Source organism: Bactrocera tryoni, chromosome 3 (assembly GCF_016617805.1).
Source record: "Bactrocera tryoni isolate S06 chromosome 3, CSIRO_BtryS06_freeze2, whole genome shotgun sequence".
NCBI lineage: Eukaryota > Metazoa > Arthropoda > Insecta > Diptera > Tephritidae > Bactrocera > Bactrocera tryoni.
Genome location: NC_052501.1, coordinates 6,170,673 through 6,189,735, shown reverse-complemented (window position 1 = coordinate 6,189,735; position 19,063 = coordinate 6,170,673). Strand labels below are relative to the sequence as shown.

The 19,063-nt window shown below is 37.7% G+C and overlaps 1 protein-coding gene across 2 annotated transcripts in view; it reads right to left on the bottom strand.

The window, feature by feature from the left end:
- Positions 1-19,063, bottom strand: part of LOC120772550 (protein vestigial) — a 40,028-nt gene that overhangs the window by 6,890 nt on the left and 14,075 nt on the right. For both annotated transcript variants that reach the window (XM_040101234.1, XM_040101235.1), the window contains exons 3-4: positions 14,055-14,505; positions 10,858-11,109 (exon numbers count right to left, since the gene is read on the bottom strand). In XM_040101234.1, the coding sequence (XP_039957168.1) occupies positions 10,858-11,109; positions 14,055-14,505 (703 nt within the window). The remainder of the gene's footprint in view (positions 1-10,857; positions 11,110-14,054; positions 14,506-19,063) is intronic.

Genomic DNA, 19,063 nt, shown 5'->3' with positions numbered 1-19,063 from the left:
CTTGAGAATCGGAAAAACATCTACTCTTATTTTACATATTTCTTTTTAATAGAATATTAAAAAAGTTTATAGATCTTCAGATTGTTAATTGTAGATCCTAGACCAAATCGTGTAGCCTGATGCAAATAATCATTGGTTACATTGGTTTTAATTCCGAAAACTTGTTGACTGGAAGATTGTAGATCGATCAATTTCTTGAAGATGACCAAGATGTCGATTAAAGATCCAATAAAACTCGGAAAGGATGTCAAAACAAAAATAGTTTCACAGTAAAATAAATCCAATATTTTTTCAATAGGTGGGTTTAGTGGTCTGTACCACTCGTTGTGTACTGCGATCAGGTTTAGCTATATGAAGTCAGAAATATTGGGTAGTCGAAAAAATCTTTTAGTATTTTGTCAATAGATGTCTTTGGAGTCTTATATATCCAGTGCTACCAATCAAATTGTCTCATACCATATATTGTTGTAAAGGTGAAATTCTAAGCTTGATTTTGGTTTGATCTTTGAAAGTTTACGAAGACGATGCTGTATCAGTTTGTGTAGTAAAACAATGGTTCGCTCGCCTTCACTCTGAAAACTTCGATGTGAAAGATGCAGCTCGCTCTGTTCGACCTATAAAATTGTGGGAAACAGTAACCAGGATCGTCACATAAGCGGCCATGACATCGCTAAGAAACTTAACATTCATCATCACACGGTTTTGAATCCTTTAAAAAAGGCTGGCTACAAAAAGAAGCTCGAAGTTTGGGTACCACATGAATTGTCTGTGAAAAATTTAATGGACCGAATTAACATCTGCGATTTTTTGCCGAAACGAAATTAAATCGAACCATTGCTGTAGCGAATGGTAAACGCGAATACGACAATAATGTGCGAAAGAGATCAGGGTCCAATCGTGATGAAGCTCAACAAATGGTCGCAAAGCCAGGATTGACGCCTCGAAAGGTTATGCTGAGTGTTTGGTAGGATTGGAAAGAAATCATCAACTATGAGCTGCTCCAGCCTGATGAAATTGAGCAAGCAATCGAAAAAACGGCCAGAACTGATCAATAGAAAGGGCTTAGTCTTCCATCAAGACAAAGCTAGACCACACACATCTTTGATGACTCGCCAAAAACTGGAAGAGCTAGGCTGGGAAGTTTTGATGTATCCGCCATATAGCCCTGACTTTGCACTAACGGACTACCATTTGTTTCGGTCAAAGCAGAGCTCCCTTAATGGAGTAAAGTTGGCTTTAAGAGAAGCCCGTGAAAATTAATTGTCGCAGTTTTTAAATACCCAAATTTTACAGGTTTGCTTCGAAAAAGAAGAAAACGCAAGCCTGACGGAACCCTTTTTTTGGGTTAAAACTCTAAAAGGCAAAACCAGTTATTATAACTATAACTATAGGTTACTATCATTACATAAAAAATAAATCGCAATGTATTATGATTTTCCTTTTGTTTTTTAAGGTCAGTTAAGAAAATCTTTTAAGAAATATTTGGAAATATTCCACGTGTATAAAATTATTGTCTTAATTAATGTCATACGCAGGAATGTTAAAGTTTAAATTTCAAAAAGATTTTCATAACTTTTAAGAACCCGCTAAATCTGCCACTCTTACAAACACTACTTCACTCAATCCCATTCTTAAAACAGGCACCCTCTTGCTACAGCCACAGCTGCCGCCTCCACTGATTACCGCCAGCAATTGTAAATATTTTGTGGCATTCGTAGTTTCAATTGGTTGGCATTGAGGAATTGAAAGTGAATTTAAATGATGCCTGCGCTAGCCGCCGCTACCGACTTTCGGTGCAAGCGCTGCCGCAGCGGCCTAACACGGCGTGATGGAGACATCTTGGCGCACGTATGCGCTTGTTGTTTGTCGTTATGGATTCGTGTTCGGTTTGTCTTGTTGTTGCTGCTGTTCATTTTCGTCTTTATTTAACTTTTTTTACATTCGCGGTGTTTTGGTGTGCTACGTGTGTATGTGTGTGTATGCTTGTGTTTACGCATGCACGTTAACGTGCCTCAATTGTGTTGGTATTAATGGGAATTCCTTAGCGTCATTTCGTATGCGCATCGATGGGCTGACGACAGTCTTCGCAGCTGACTGGCGGGACTGGTTACCAGCAGTTGCCTTCGGCTAACTGGAGCAGACTGGGGCATTGCTGCAAACAAGGAATTGGGTGTGTTTGCCCCCAATGCAACGCGTTGCATGTAAACATCAACCTATGTACATACATATGTATGTATATATTTATACTGTGTATGTACTTTGTTGTTGTTGTCTATTTGCGCCCGATTTTGGCTGTGTGCTGGAGCCACTGTGGCACGCGGCATCCGAGCATTTGGCATAAGCAGAAGGCGTAATACGACGCGCCGCCGGCGACTGCTACTGGTGTGGCACCGAGCGCTTGCGCTGTTGTTGTTGTCACAATTTTGCAACATGCAAGCTGCACAGCGCTCGAGGAGTATCAAAACACATGTAGCGCGCACAAAGAGTGCAAACAAATGCGATTCCCGCACTAAATTGAGTTCGGAATGTTGTCAGTCGTTGGTAGAGTCAGACTCATCCGCGTCGCCATCGGCTGCGGCATTGCCATCATAGAGCCATGGCAGCAACAGCAACAACAAGAGCAACAGCAGCAGCCACATTAGCTGCCACAGCTTGTGCAACATCGTCTGCCGCCACTACCAAATCTAACCGCCTATTTATTGGTTAATGCAGTATGACTGTACAGCACGGCGTTGCGCGCTGAGCGCTGAGCGTGCGACAATACGAAATTCCGGCTGTTGCATTCCATCGCAGCACTCGGCAAGTGTTGAGTAGTGTTTGCTGTTATTCGCTCTATTTTTGGTAGTTAAACTTCACGGGACTTAATAGTGCAAGCGTTTATGCATTTATTATTCCATGTGGTCACGTTCAATGAGCACTCTTGTACACACATACACATATATGTATAATCATATAAGCAAGCAGGGGCACATACAGACAGACGTGCCTTTATTTAGCTAAACTATTTCATATTAATGAGTTTAATTTATTGCAGTAATTGGTAAGTGAGTCCTTTTATTTTTATATCCGGCACTACTATGGCACTAGGGCATTATAACGCTATACGCATAACTGTTAATGGCAAACGGCTGTTTTAAATGGGAGAAATCGAGTTTGATATACGAGTATGTTCAATATACACACTATTAGCAGTGAAAATATACATATGTATATGCGCCCATCCATATAAAAGTGTTTCGTCACCTGAAATGCAAAATAACGTATCATCAGAAAATTCGATATTGAGTGCCTTATTGATTATGATTCGCTACTTCAAACTACAAACATAATATTACATATGTCCAACATTTTCAGGTTCTGCGCTCAGATATAAACCAGTTTTAACCAATATTAAAAAATTTTTTCATTCATGTTCCATTTTATGTCGTGTTTAATTCATGCCACTGTAAATTTCCGAAAATGTTGTTACGTTAGTTTGCATTTCAGGTGACGATTTGATGAACAGTTATTCGAGTATATTTGGAACGGGGGTATTCAGCTACAGTTGATATGCCTGACATTATTATCACGGAACCGATCTCGTATTAGAAACCATCTAAGTCAGATTTCTCGATATAGAAAACTAACGAAAATATATCCAAATATACATATATATGTACATACATAAGTTTTTTGGATAGATACTGAGAGTTGGAGAAGGAAGCGAGACTAAAAAAGAGAGAAGTCGAAATGCGTGAATACGAATAGCTGGCCGACAGGGGTAATGCTCGAAAATTCTACGAAAAGATACGACGACTAAAAGAAGGTTTCAAGACCGGATCATACTCTTGTAGAGCCTCCAGAGGTGATTTAGTAACTGATGTCCAGAGAATACTGAAATTAAGGAGAGAACACTTCTCCAACCTGCTGAATGGCAGTGAAAGCTTAACAGGAAATGGTGAGCCCGATTTCCCAATCTACGCCAACTACCGTGGGATAAGCCTACTTCGCATATAAGGTTCTATCGAGCGTACTAAGTGTAAGATTAAAGCCCACCGTTAAAACATTAATTGGATCTTATCAGTGTGACTTTACGCTTGGGAAATCAACAACTGACCAGATATTCACCATGCGCCAAATCCAGGCTGGGCTGTGTAAACTGACGTTGAGTAATACCAAAAGTTCCGTCAGAATTGGGAAGAGCATCTCCAAACCGTTCGATACCAAAGAGATTTCTGAGAAGGCGACTCCCTACCGTGCGACTTTTCAAGTTCTGCTTTCTCTAGACTGGTTAAAGAAGCGGAGCAAATAGGTTTGGTATAAGTCAAGAGGAAATATCTCCTGTCATCAAACAAGCAGTCTTCGAACTCGCGGCTTGGCTCCCACGTCACTGTTGACAGTAATAACTTCGAAGTCGTAGATAATTTCGTCTATCTTGGAACTAGCATTAACACCAACAACAACGTCAATGTTGTCCGAGTCGATGAAAACACTCCAGCTTTGAGAGTATTCGACGCAGTAACCGTCGGGAGAAGCAGAGGAAGAGGAGACCTGCACAGCGAAAAGGAAGAACGACTGACGCGCTGTTGTAAACTCGACTATAATCGAGTAAGCCGTATCTACGCCAATCAACAAGAAGAAGATGGTTAGGTTCTCAAACAGGCATATTTTCAAACTATGTATATTAAAGTGACTAGGAGATAGTAGTTTATAAAATTAGCCTCTGTGATCGCCGTTTTTACATAGTCAAAATGCTTCCTTGCCATTAAGTATATACATATGAATTCCCACTCTTGAATGGTTCTTTCTACTTTTCTCCTGTAATTTTTATTAATTAATAAGATCAAGCCTACCGCATTACTAATAGCCGTGTAGTGTCGTTAATGGCAGATCAATTGCTACCTATAAGAGATAACCGCGGGCTACCAAGGGTTGTCGCCAAGCAATTTACTTTCTTTTAGTTTCAATTAATCCATTGGCAGCGTATATGTACTTATGTAGGTATGTATGCATTAGTAGCAGAATGGATTAAGATGCCCTGCTGCGCCTAGGTGTGTTCCCTGACAGGCCTGTCACGTGCACCGCTGCACGCAAAGAACCAGCATTTCCCTACTTTTATGTATGTATGTATAAGTGTATGCCTGTGTGTATATTGGTGCATATCAAGGGGCGTTACATGTTATTTATTGCGAATCTGATAAGCGCGCTTGATGAGTTTATCTCCACCAGACCACACACACGCACACCAAACCAGAAATGAGAGTAGTGAGTACATAAAGCGGAGATATGTGTGTAAATATGTATGTTTACAAGTCGATATGAGCGCATGCATTCCTTGCACTAGAAGAAAGTAAGCGAGCAGTCCCACTAAGGCATTGGTTGAATGCCTTCGGCTGCACTTCGCGCACCTTTCATTGAAGGTATGCGCGGCCGGCAACCGCAAAAGCGAGCAAGCAAGGACCGCAGAGTGAACGATGATGCAGTTGTTCGACTTTTAGATTTAAAATTAAATAAACGCCAAGAAAAAATAGTCAACGTCGAGGACGGACAAAATCGGTAGCAATAATTAAAAATAGCTTGACATCTGCATGTGATGCGGAGCAACTGTAGAATTGTAATGCAATAAGCACTAAAAAAGACACATGTGTATGTACATATGTGCTTGTGCTTGGTGTTAGCGTTGTCAACGGGCTGCGGCGAAATTCGATGAAGATGCAAACGGTTTTTTTCCGCGGCTGTTGGCACACGTTTTAGCCGCCGCTGCTGCGCTAGTTGTTCTTATTGTTGTACAACTTAGTTTTGTTGCTTGCGTTGCATTGTGGCGCGCACAAAGGAATTTCATCGAATTTCGGTTGGCATCTAATTAAATTGCTTTCGAATCATGAATATGCCATGGCTGAGCGAGTCAGCGAGCCAGTACGTCAGCAACTCAACTTCGTGCCGCTGCACGTACACCACATCTTTCTGCATACATGCATGTATGTATGTTTGTGTGTGTGTGCGTTCATATATCGAAGTAAGGCACACGCGGATATTTTTGGGAATCACTGCGCGCCGCTTTAGCTCGTTTTAAGCGTTTTATGCGCGCAACTAATGAATTAATGCAGTGCGGCGTTGGCATTGCAGCGGCCGCAAACCCGAAACAGTTGCGCGACCACCACCCATTGCATGCGCCCGCTGCAACGGCGCATTCCAATGCAAATACCGCACAAAAAAAGTATAATGGAAAATTGTAAAAGCAAAAATTGCAAATGTCGAGGAGCAAAAGCATAACCCAACTGTTGTAATGTGTGGGGCACCGTGTAGTTGGGGAGTAACTGGTTTTACCTGGTATTTGGCTTGCTTGGGCGAAAATATCAGCTGTTTGTCGGGCCTATCGAGGAAAAACTAGTCTTGGAAGGGTTCATATCTAAATTATGTGGTATAATATATAAGGCTTAAGCAATTCTTACAGACATTTTGTATGAAAACATTATTTCTATGAGTTTTCTGAAGCCACTTTGACTATACGAGTCACTGTCGAAGAAAAACTTGAAAACGGTGTTTTATAGTTTTGTTGTTATTGTTATAGCACAATTCCGGCAAGTTTACAGTCCTTGACAGGACAAAATTCCACATCCGTTCCGGTTCCTAACAGATGTGGGAACGCCCTGGACGGCTGGTTCGTTGCCAAAACACTATTGAAGTTTTGAATTTTCATGATACTCTGAGATTTCTAGTGATTTGAGGTTGAAAAAGTGTATGAGTGTCCTTCGTTTGTTGATTTCTGACATAAGTATTTGATAAAAAAAATTCTTAAAAAATAGTTTTTTAATTCATAAAATGTTTTTTTTTTTTTAATTTCATTAAAAAGTGAAGCCTGCTTTTTCCAGAATACATTACAAATTGTTTCTTTCTTGCATTTTGTATGATTTTATAGACACAATAATGAAGTACTTTGAAGAAACGTAAGTTAATGTCTAATATTTCTAATGAAAAATCTAATTTTATCAGGCTAAAGACGACCAAAATTTTCAGTAAAATTCAATTTCTTTTTAAAAAGCCGCCATTTTTAATTTTTTTCCTACTGTACTGTTTTTTAATTTTCTCGAGGGAATTTTTTTTAAGTTTGATCGGTATCACTGCAGCAATGGATAACCTTCTTAGTGCCATTGGAGATCGCGTGTAGTTTGGATAAAATTTAATTTTTTTCTTCAAAAATTTTATTTCCTATTATTAATTTATTTAATTGATACAGTTGGTATACCCTTAAAGCTTTAAATAAACATTTGTTCTTTAATTCTACATATTTCTAGCAGTTATTCTAAGAGATCTTGAGGAATTTATCACAGAGTTTTCAAAAATCAGTGACTTGATTTCAAATTTTTTTTAGACCTACCAAACAGCCACCCTGTTAAATTTAATGAACCAAGCAAAAGATATGTATACTTTTCGTATTACTGTCTCGTGCGCGTATCGATTAAATGCGTTTTTAATGATTCTATTTCTTTTAAGGGCATTATTTATAAATACAATTTTAACAGCACAATGCCTTCCTTCCTTTATATCCACGCTTTAACTCCAATGCTAAAGCATCATTTGTATGCATGTATGCGCGTACGTACGGTACATATATTTAAGTATGTATTAATTATATACAAAAGGCATTTTTTGCAACCAAAGTATGTATGTACAGTGTTGCATTCGTACATGCTACATACACACATACCAATAGGTACCTACAAATGCTTGTACTCTTTGGGGAATTCTTGTAAGTGTGCCACATTCCAGTTTGGTGTTGAAGTTCAAATACTTTAAAGAACTGAAATTTTCGAGATTCTTGCAATTACAAAAATACATACATATGTATGTCCTGCAATCGATTTTTGGCATAATTAATTACTTTCACTTTAATTATGGTAAGCATATGCGAGTTAATGCGTGGATAAAGTTGTGTGTAACAAAAGTTGTATACAAAAAATATACATATACATATGTACATAAAGATAAAATAAGAACAAAATAAAAAAAATTACTTTGAGGAAATATATATAAACATTGTTGTTGTTTTTCCATAAAAGGGTGAAATAAAAAAAACATTCCAATGACACATACATATATGAAAAATTCGCTTATATACGTTAGGTTAGGTTAATCTGGTAGGCCAATAAGCCACATAGTATGTATAGACCAGTTTTGATCCTTTGCGATACCATCGATAGAGTTCAGTTTCTATGTCCATGAGGAACAGGCATCCTTTAGGATCCCGGCGCTTTACGCGAATTTTAACGGACTCTGCGGTCTCACTATCGATACTTCCCTCATAGTATCATACCGTGGGGACCCTAAATGCTTACAGCGTAGTCTTGATAATGCGGCACAAATGCACAGGAGATACTCTATTGTTTCCCTGTTGACTTGCTCTATACATTTTCTTGATCTTTCAACCCCATTCTGAGGGCGTGTGCCGCCAGTCTGTTTTATCGAGAACCACTAGGAATTTTGTGTACTTCCGGTTCTGTTGATCACGTTTTTGGGTGTTGGCAGTACACCATTCTTGGCAATCTCGCCCACTATTTCATTGGCCTCGATGCCTTTATGGCTTGGCACCTAGTAGAACTGAAGTTGCTTAGTTCTGGCAGCACTTTCCACTTTCCGACCTGCTTCCCAAGACACTTCTGTCCGATATGCGATACGACATTACTGCCTTGATTGCTGCTTGGCTGTCTACGTAGATGTTGACTTTGAAAATGTCTGAAGGAGCTCAGCTCCGCGGCTTTCGCAATAACAAAAACCTTAGCTCCCCTAAATCTGGACAGTATATTCCCGCACCTACTCCATCAACCATTTTCGAGCCATTTTTTCTATCTTTACTTTGAACCTTCTTTCCTGGTAGAAAAGTGGGATCATGTAGTCTGTGTTTGTCGTACCACCATTACCCACCGTGCTATGCTCGAAGACTCTATTTGTAAATTCTCGGGCAACCAGTAATCGTCCCGCCGATTTTGCTGAGCAGTTTTCAGCGAAGAAAAAAAATAGGAAAATTGAGGAAGATACGGTTAATAATCCAAGGACTACTCAAAATTCGGATTTTTGAGTTCACAAAAAGTGTTTTTTTGCCCAAAAATTTACACTTCAGAGAGGTTTAAAAATCAAAAATCACATCGAAAATCTTATTTCCTTGGCCATAAATAGCAAAATTTTATATCAATATTTCTAGCCAATCGGTCCAGATGTTTTAGAGAAATTTCTAAAATATTTATATGCACATTCGATATAAAAACAAATAAAAATTTTGAGTGAGTGAATCGATTTTTTGAAATTCACTCTTTCCACTTGAGAATTAAAATATTAATTTAAAATAAATTTTTTACTTGAGTGTTGAACCATTATTTCCACGAAGCGTCCACTCTTACAACTATTTTGAGACATAAAATATGTTCATGTTAACTGCACTTAATAATTCAAGGTCAAAAAAATAAAAAAAAATTAAATAATTTGTTAGGCAACGCCTCCCACAGTGTAAAATTAATTTCAGTTATTATTTGTGTTAGCAAAACTCATTTGTGTCAAATAAATCAATTTTATTGACACCCTGTGGTGCTGTCAATAACCACCGCAAAACAAAACAACAAATCAAAAATGTTCTGTTCATGCACTGCACTTGAATATTTCTCGCTTTTTTGGTAAAAAAAAAAACATTGGTGGTAATGAGTCCGAACACGCTGATGAACAAGCAAAAAGTATGCGACATGAAAATTGAAGAAGACGTACAGCGAGCCACGTGAAAGTAAAAGTAACTAAATGGCAGAAAAACCTCAAGGGGTGAAATGAGACGTTGAAAGACGGGAAAAAAGACAAGTCATGTGCTTAAGACAACGCGTTTATCTTCATTAAATGCGGTAATTAATTTCGCGAAATCGAAAAGAACAAGCAGCAAGTGTCTGGCAATGACAGCGAAAGCAGCAGCCAGCAGCGGTGCCAGCGGTTGAGCGGTTAAGCGACTGCAACGCCACACCACGCCTTGACTAATTTATGAAGTTATTGTGTGCGACAGAAAGTGCTGTTTTGCCAAAGAATCAAATCCCACAAAAACAAAAGCAAAACAAAGCAGACGTGCAATATTGAGATATCAAACTGAGGCAGCGGGAACAATTTAAGCAAAACTCGAGTTAATCTCTTGTACACACTCATTATGACATGGCAGCTTTGTATGTTAATAAGTATGTAAACACGTGAGAAGAGGGGCTACGGGGGTTGACAAGCGCCAAATACAAGAAAAGTGGAGGTTCTTTAATCACTTTAACACATTTTTGTGTCCCTTACTACCCGCCCTACAAACTTGGCGGCTAACCGAGGAAGGCGCGTATGTTGCGCCACTGCACTGACAGTTACATGACAGCAGCCGCTTTTTGATCATCACAAACGCCACACGCACACAACCACACAATCACGATGACAATCAGCCGTGGCGCATTATAAAAGGCATCATTAGTCATGTAAATCAAAGTGGCGAAATTGGTGCGAGCCTCGCACTTTCACGAGCGACGAGCGACGCCGAAAAGCGGCAGTTTTCAAGTGCGATTTTCATGGAAAAATTGCCGCAAGAGAAACCACAACCAGCACACACTCACATACACACATCCATATACATATACATACTTCATGCAACGCGATTTCTTTGGAAAATGTGCAGTTGCAAGTGTTTCTTCCTTTATTATCGCCAACACCATCTTCAACCAATACTGCCAAATATGCATATAGTTACTTTCAGTATTCATGTATGTGCATATATGTACATATGTATGTGTGCCGTCACATTTCCATGCACAAATATGCATTGTTGCAGAAATATGTATGTGTTTAATTGCTTGGCATTCGACTATTTTATAGACTCACCTTTGCTGTCTTTGTTGTTGAAGTTGAGCGCCCGCGAGAAATGCTCATCCACCACGCTGGCCGTGTCGCCGGAATAGTTTGTGAATACGACGCAGGTGGCTGATAAGTATTGTGCTCTGCCCTGTCCATTAACATTCGATGTGTCCAACGGCAGGGGCAGCTCCTTGGCTTGAGCTCCATGCAAGTTGTGACGAGGTGAATCGGGACTTGATGAGCAGGAGGACTCGTTGTGATGCGAACCCACCAGACGTGCTATGAAGATAAGAAGATGATGCTTAGAAAATTGTGTAAAAAATGTAGTTTATTAAGAAAAAATCTGATTGAAATTGCAATGAAAATTAAAATACTAATATTTCTGAAATCATATTTAACTGTAATGTTGAGGAAGATTCTCCGAAGCGACTTGATCGTTCGAAATTTTTACGCGATTTTCCTAAATGTACATATTTGTCATTTATTGAAGGTATAAGATTTTAATTAATATTTCCGAGGTGTAAATTTTTTACCAAAATACAGCTTTTTTGGGAGGCCGTTAAAATTAAAATTTTAACTAGTCCTTCGACTATTCGAGTCTATAGCAATAATATTTTTTGGTTATATATTGGTTTTTAGATTTGAGATTTAAGCAGACAAATCTTCTTCAACGCTAGACATTTTTTCGCTTTCGCTTTTTGCAGTTCGTAATCCAAAATTTTTCAAAATAATTTCTTTTTAGAGTTCAATCTTTATTAAGGCGTTACATGGGTTTACGTTTAAAAAAATCGAATTTTTTATTATCTAAAGTTTCAAGCTGATTCGAGAAATAATTTCGGAGATACAGCCTTGAGAACTTGCGCTCTCCAGGCAAGCTAGGCTGAGTGCGCCGTCTTGAAACGCGTTTTTCTTGAAACTGTGAAACTTTTGAAGTCGGTTGAGGGGAAATGAGAGAGTTTTAAATATTTTCCTTCAACAATTTCAGAATTTCTTTGTTAATTGTGTATGTTTGTAACAATAAAAAATTCTATTTCATTTTTTATATGAGAAAAAAATTTTGGAAAAAATTGTGTTTTTTTTGCCCAAGGAAACCCATGTAACTCCTTAAACTAAAATTCTCAAAAAACGCGGTTTTTCTGATTTGAAAGTGCATATAACATCTTAATATGGAATCAGGTCGTCAAACGTTTAATTCTTCTGTAGAATAGTTCACCATAGCTGATGACATCTTTTTTGATCTTAACGACTGAGTCATTACTTTCGCTTTCATGAAACTGAGTAAAGAAGAAAGTCGAATGAGTGTGATGAGCCATGAACGCAGAATTGGCGCAATATGATTTGGTTCACTGTTGATTTGAAGACTGTTAAGGAATCGTAAATCAATCGCTTTGTCGAACGAAAAGTAGCTCTGTCATTAACTGATTAGGAATCGAGATGAAAAGATATCATGCTCGTGGTGAAGCCCTAAAGCATTTTAAAAAACCTTCGAAAGACTCTTGAAATTTTATGGAAATATTTTTCGTAGATAATTTAAATTTTGGTTATAAAATAGTTATATATTGGTTATCATACACTCATATTGAAACACAATTTAAGTTTTGGTTATAAAATGGCTAGATATTGGTTATTACATCAGACAGCGATTTTCGGTTTTCTTTTGATGATACGCTGTTTAGCATTTTAGGTGACGATATGCACCTTTGACTGCCGTAGATCAATAAAGAAGAATTATTCTTCACTCCTTCAGTAGAGTAACTAGTTTGAGCATTATGAAAACCGATTTCGGAGATTGAAACAAAGCGCTCGACATACATATGCATGTAGATCTTTTCGTCCTTAGTTTTATCCCATATGAGATTTGTCTCTCCAATCGAAATAAAATAATATATGTAAATGATTTTACCGCCATACTTTATAGACATCAATTATGACGAGTTTAATATATGAATAAATTTATTTCATGAATATTCCCCGGAGTCTCATTGGATCCAGTTTATGCGCAACATAACCTAATTAATCTATTTAAACATAAAAAATCACAAGACTTTATGTTGTCACAAACAAGTTTATTGCTAATTTCACACAACAACCTAGTTGACTAAAAAGTTGATACAACCAACCATATGTAGATATGTACATATGTATATGTGTCATCGTAAAAGTCGTTAATTAACGAAAGAGACCAAAAAATCGCGGAAGACACGCATTTCGCTTGTCATTTAAAGCATAAGCACATAAATCAGTGCTGCTTGTTGATTAAACACCTCTGACTTAGTAAAGTCAAATAAGCTTTTGACAGTTTGAATTCGCCAACAAATTTAGTAATAAACGTTTCATTTGTTTAATTTTTGAAATATTTCTGAACACTTCCTTACAACACGAATGTGCGATGAGATAGGCAATCAAATGTGTGAATGTATGTATGGCATGTATGTAGGCAGTAACAAAACGAAATTAATGGAAACGAGAGTTAATGACATTGAAAAATCTGAAAAATTTTTGCAAATTAATTAGCAGCGGCAACGCGCTTGTCACTAAGGCGCGCGCGCATTCAACTACAATAGCTCACGCACATCCATATATGCATGTATGTACATATGTATCTATATAACCACATAAGGATATACATTTGTATATAGATATATGGTTGATGTTCGCAAATATGTAGATATGTATGTGGAGTAAATATATTAAAAATTCGTCTGTGGAATGTGAAAAATTCAGATGGACTTGACTTGACTTAAGATGAAAGGAGAAGTACGAATAAGTCGCGTGCGCTGAAAACGCTCGCCTAAGCGGCGCAACGCGACGCGACGCAGTAAAGAGTGCGCAACCGCATTCCGATCAAGGCGCAATGCGGCTACTGGAATTCACTGCCAACACCTGCCCGCCAACTACACATATTTCAGTGGATTTTTGTTTGAGTCAGAGCGTGTACACATACATACATATGTACATATGTATGTACAAGTTAGGTTGATCGCTTTCAAACAAAAAATGGTGAATATTCGCGGCGACTTGTAAAAATATTTGTAGAATTCGGCAGCAATGATTAGATGTCGCATAAAGTTTGCGCTCATAAAAATTCTTTGGCGAATGCCGATGAGAAATTTAAATATTTTTCAATGCCGCGCCGCGAACTACATACACACACACACAAAATAAAAAAAATATTTATAATATTCAAGTTTGGCATGCATAGTTTATTAACGGTTTACACTTACCTTCGGCATCACTTCGTGGCACCCCCAGATCCTCTTCTTTGGTATGCGCTCTGCTGTGCTGTATCGCGCTGTTGACCGCTACGCTGCTGCCACCGCCGCCGCCCAGCACTACTCCACCAGCGCCACCGATCACAGAGCCGCCGATGCCCGCACTAACTCCAGCACTTCCAACATTACCGCCGCCACCGCCTCCGCTGCCGGGCACAACACTGCCGCTGCTGCCGCCCAGTGGCAGACTCGTCGCTGCGCTTAAGCTCGCCGACTGATTGGCGGTTTGCGCCGCTACGGCGACGACTGCGGCGGCGGTATTGTGTGCGGCCGCTACTGCTGCAGCGGCGGCATTCGCACTCACCGCCGGCGGTAGTATGGGACTGCAGGGTGAGTGTGAGCTGCCAGAGGCGCTGGATGAGGCCAATTGCACGCCAGACGAGGAGTACAGATCCTGATTGAACTGTGTAGAGTATTGATGGAAAGAAAAATATTATGTTGTAGTAAATTGTATATAAAATATAATAAATAAAAAAAATATATAATAATATTCTCTAACCATAAACAACTATAAGTATGTAAATTGTATTTCAGTTAAATATTTAGTTGCGCTTTGATAATTCGACGCACAAACAGGAGAGTCTATGCAATTGAAGCCTTCTTTAACAGTTCTTTGGCTTTTTATATCAAGTTTTTACTGTCAGTTTATTTTACCCAAAAATTTTAAACTTAATGTCGCTGGACTTTTTTAAAATTATATCTTCATGGGTCAGATTTGTAGCTCAGATCCAGCAGATACGCCCGGTGAATCGTAGATTGCTTTATAATGCAAACATCTATTTTACTTTTCTATATAATTCTTTTAATTTTGTTCCTCTTAGAATTTCACTAAGAACATTTATATTTTTTCTATTTTTTAGTATTGAGATAAAGCAATATTTTAAATAAGTTTACGATATTCATATAATTTTGCTTTATTGCCTCCTCTAAGATTATGAATGCTTCTGTGGTCAAATGATGGCTTTGAAGCTTGTTGAGCTAGCCATAAGAGTAGTTCGAGAATATTCTAGAAGCATAATAAGCCATTTACACTTATTTAAACTTTTTGTGACAGTTCTAGAAGTCAAACAAACCAAGCCAGCCTGCATTAGGTTAGCTAACATTGTACTTCCTCTAACTGTCGTTAAAAATTCTCAATAATGATTGGTTATGAAAAATAAGCTATTCGTAACAAGCAATTGATTCATAATTATCCGTCTTAGGTAGCTTTGGCTGAAACTGAAATTTCAAAGGCGAACAACAATAGATAAATTGAAAAAGCTTTAACAGCTTATAACAAAACTATCGTACTCCATTTCTCGTGTAACACTTTCATAAACGATTATATATTATAAGTATATCTACTTCTTAAAATAACCCAACTCAATCTCGAAAATATAGGGTATTAAATGGTTAATTTATTGGTTAGTTGTCTAATTAAACTAACAATAATGAAATTGACACATTCAGAAAAAATTAAAAAATATATACATACATATGTTTGGCTTTTTATTTGTTGTTGTAAAACATATTACTGAATTTGTACGATAAATCTACTTTAAGTGGCACACCCAGCTTGACAGCCTTTGAGCCTTTGTTTTAAAGAATGTATGGTATATTTTAAGAATATAACGTAAATTGTTTTAGAAAAAAATCAAATATAATTTCGAGTTACATGCGATCTACAACGACGCTAAAAAAGGTCTACACTGCTTCGGGCCCTTTCCGTGAATGAAACCTAAAAGAATTCTCACTAGAAGATATTTAAAAAAAAAGTCAAAAATTATATTATAATATTAAAGAATCAATATCGCAATTAGTATTGATGGCCTCAGAAGATATTTCAAGCATTACCAAGTTGATAGAGCGATAAACTTATACGACAGTTGATATTTGTTCAAAAAGCAGCATTGATAAAAAATAGAACCGAGTCGGGCATCGAATTTACTAAATTTTTAAGTACGTTTGTGAAGATAGCCTCTTTCCCAACAATGGCTTCTTTTAAGCTATTAAATTGCCGTCCACATTCGTCAACTTTTGAGGAAAGAATGCCCTAAAGATCCTCAATTGGATTCAGGTCCGGACTTATAGCTGACCAATCCAATAACGGGATACTTTTCGATTCGGAGAGATCATAAGCGTGACTTTTTATACCTTCAAAACATGTATAGGGATATTATCTTGTTGAAATATCCAGTCTTCACCATGAAACATTTCAGTAAATGATATAAGTTCGCTTTCAAAGAGATCCGTATACTTTTGTGAATCAATCCGGTCGGATACAAAGCAAATCGGGGACTTTCCTAAGGAGCTAAAAGCAGCCCTTACCATGAGAGGGTCACCACTTTAGTTACGCTTATAACAAGTCTGCCGGGAATGCCTTCGATCATGCCAATATTTCTTCTTTCCATCTGGAACATCCAAATTAAAATTTCTGTCAACACTGAAGATCATTTTTTTAAAGTCATTCTCTCAAAACTTATATTTTTAGAAAAATGCTAGTCGGGCCTTCTTGTGCTCGGGTAAACGTTTTGGAATCCGAACTTTGGCGTCATATTTCAAGTGCAACTCCTTTCGGAAAATCTGTTGCACCCTTTGCCCAGTTATTGGCAATTTCAATTGTGTCTTTATCTGACCGCAATTCAAAGTTATAGTCGTGGCTAAGGCTCGGATATGAAGCTTAGAGCGCGCATCAACTTTTGGAACCGCACCCTTCCGATTATTTTGGGCGTATTTTTGCGGTTTTTTTACACCACACTCAGACATTATCTCAATCTGAGTTTTCTCCTTAGGTCTTACCTCGGCAGAAAGAGACATTTTCGTGAAAAATCATAAAAAAAACTAAAAATATAGCCAGCAAATTGCAACAAAATAAAATTAGAAAATCGAATTGTTATTAACTAAATAAACTATTGCGGAGAGATTATTATAAGCGTGTCACACTCAAAACCAAAATGATGAATTTTGCACAAATACTCGTATCAACATTTTATTAATTCTAATGGGACCATAAATTGAAAGCATAGAGTCTGTTACTATCATATAAGCAGACCGCGGTAAATAGTTTGAATTAAAATTCAGAAGAATTGCGAAGAAGCATCAATATTGATTGTTCATTTTTAAAAACAATAAAACTATTATTTTTGATTAAAGTCTAGCTAAGGTTTTCGGTAATATGAAACCTTAAAAACTTCTTCCTTTAGCCAGGACAAAAATATACAATAATTTATCAAACTATTTTTATTAACTGAGCGAATTTTGATAATATTTTTAAAGAACACACATACATACAAAATCTGCTTGGGCATATTTCACAAATAAGAAGCATTTATTTATGACGAACTGAAGTTTGATAATTTTTTTTGTAAATTTGATAAACAGTTTTGTAAAAACACATTTACTAATTGACGTTATTTCTAATAAAAAATTTCATATTTTTCACCAATTTTGCTTTCAATAAAGGCAAATATATTTATATACATACATACATATATACACATATGTACATCCATACTCCACATGCAACGTCGCTTTGGGGCAAGATACAATGCAGAAAAGCTTGCTGCCACGCAACATTTCAACCAAATTCGAACTGACACAATGCCTAATTTATGATTATGGAAGCGAAGCAGTAGCGGCCGCGCGGTAGCAATGGCATAACAATATCGACAATAACAACAACGCGTAAAGCGGGTGTTGAGAATTTATGAGTGCGCAGCATATGACAAACGGCTGTGGCGCATTATTTTGTGTGTTTATCAAAAGAGGTGACATTATTGCTATTTATTAGCTCCGCAGCCATGCACAGAGGGCATAGCAGGGTCGCGCCAAAGGCTAAGCGATAACTCGCAGCAACAGCAACAACACAAACACCCACTTGCGATTACGACACCGCTTACGTGTGTGTGTGTGTGCATGTGTCTGAGCGCCTACAGCTAACCCCAATCACGGCGAGTTGTGCATCACGGCCGCTAATGAAATGGATATTGGATTGGTGTCGTTAGGGAATTGGCGCCGCGGCAACATGCACATACGCACACATGCATATAAAAGTTAATATGTGTATTTGTATGCATGCATGTATAATGTGTCTGTTGTCATTGTTGGTATGTGCGCTTGTTGTTGCGGCTCATTTAGTTTTATATCATTCGGTTTAGTTTTACTGACACTTAAAACTATAAAATCCATGCTGAACTCACGCATCATGCCGCCGCCTTAAGTGCCCCATAATGGGTTAACCAACACGTCTCATTTGCGCTTATGTGCATAAAAATAAAGGCCATCCGTCAGCGCTTGCAATGGGCCGCGGCTGCTTTGATTTACGACGCGCTCATTGATAGGGTTCACGGTAGCACGTGGAAATATGCAATTTCGGTTTCGTACAAATGTATAGAACACCATTAACATATTACAGAATTATAGACATACCTAAATGTGCACACGTGTGTTCTAAGATTATCTGCTTATTGAAAGCATTGAACTTTAAATGATTACTATAATTAAGAGTCACACCAAAGGGAAAACGCGAAGAGCACGATTTACATCTAGCGGTTCCAAGGAATTTAATTTTTACTTAAATAGCTTTGTTTTCAATTGGGATTATACTTAATTAGTGGTGATGTTTTTCAAAGTGAGTTTATTTTTATGTAATAAATTCATATATATTCCCTGGGGCGTATAAATCTGCCTTGCCAATTATACTTGTATTAGTTATTCGGCTATAACCGCGTAAGCGCTGTCTATGCCAATAAAGAAGAAGAAGAATAAGTTATTCATAAAAGTAAAAAAAATATTTATAATATGTCTGTACTTATAGATTCATCGTTAGATATATTTTCTTTTCTTCTTTTGGAATTTCTAATCAAGTTCGCAGAGATAGTATTTAATCAGTAGAAATTATCTGGGAACTATTAACGGGCCTAAAAAAGTGATTCCTGCTAAAGTAATTTCAACAAGATTTACATAACGTATATAAATGTATA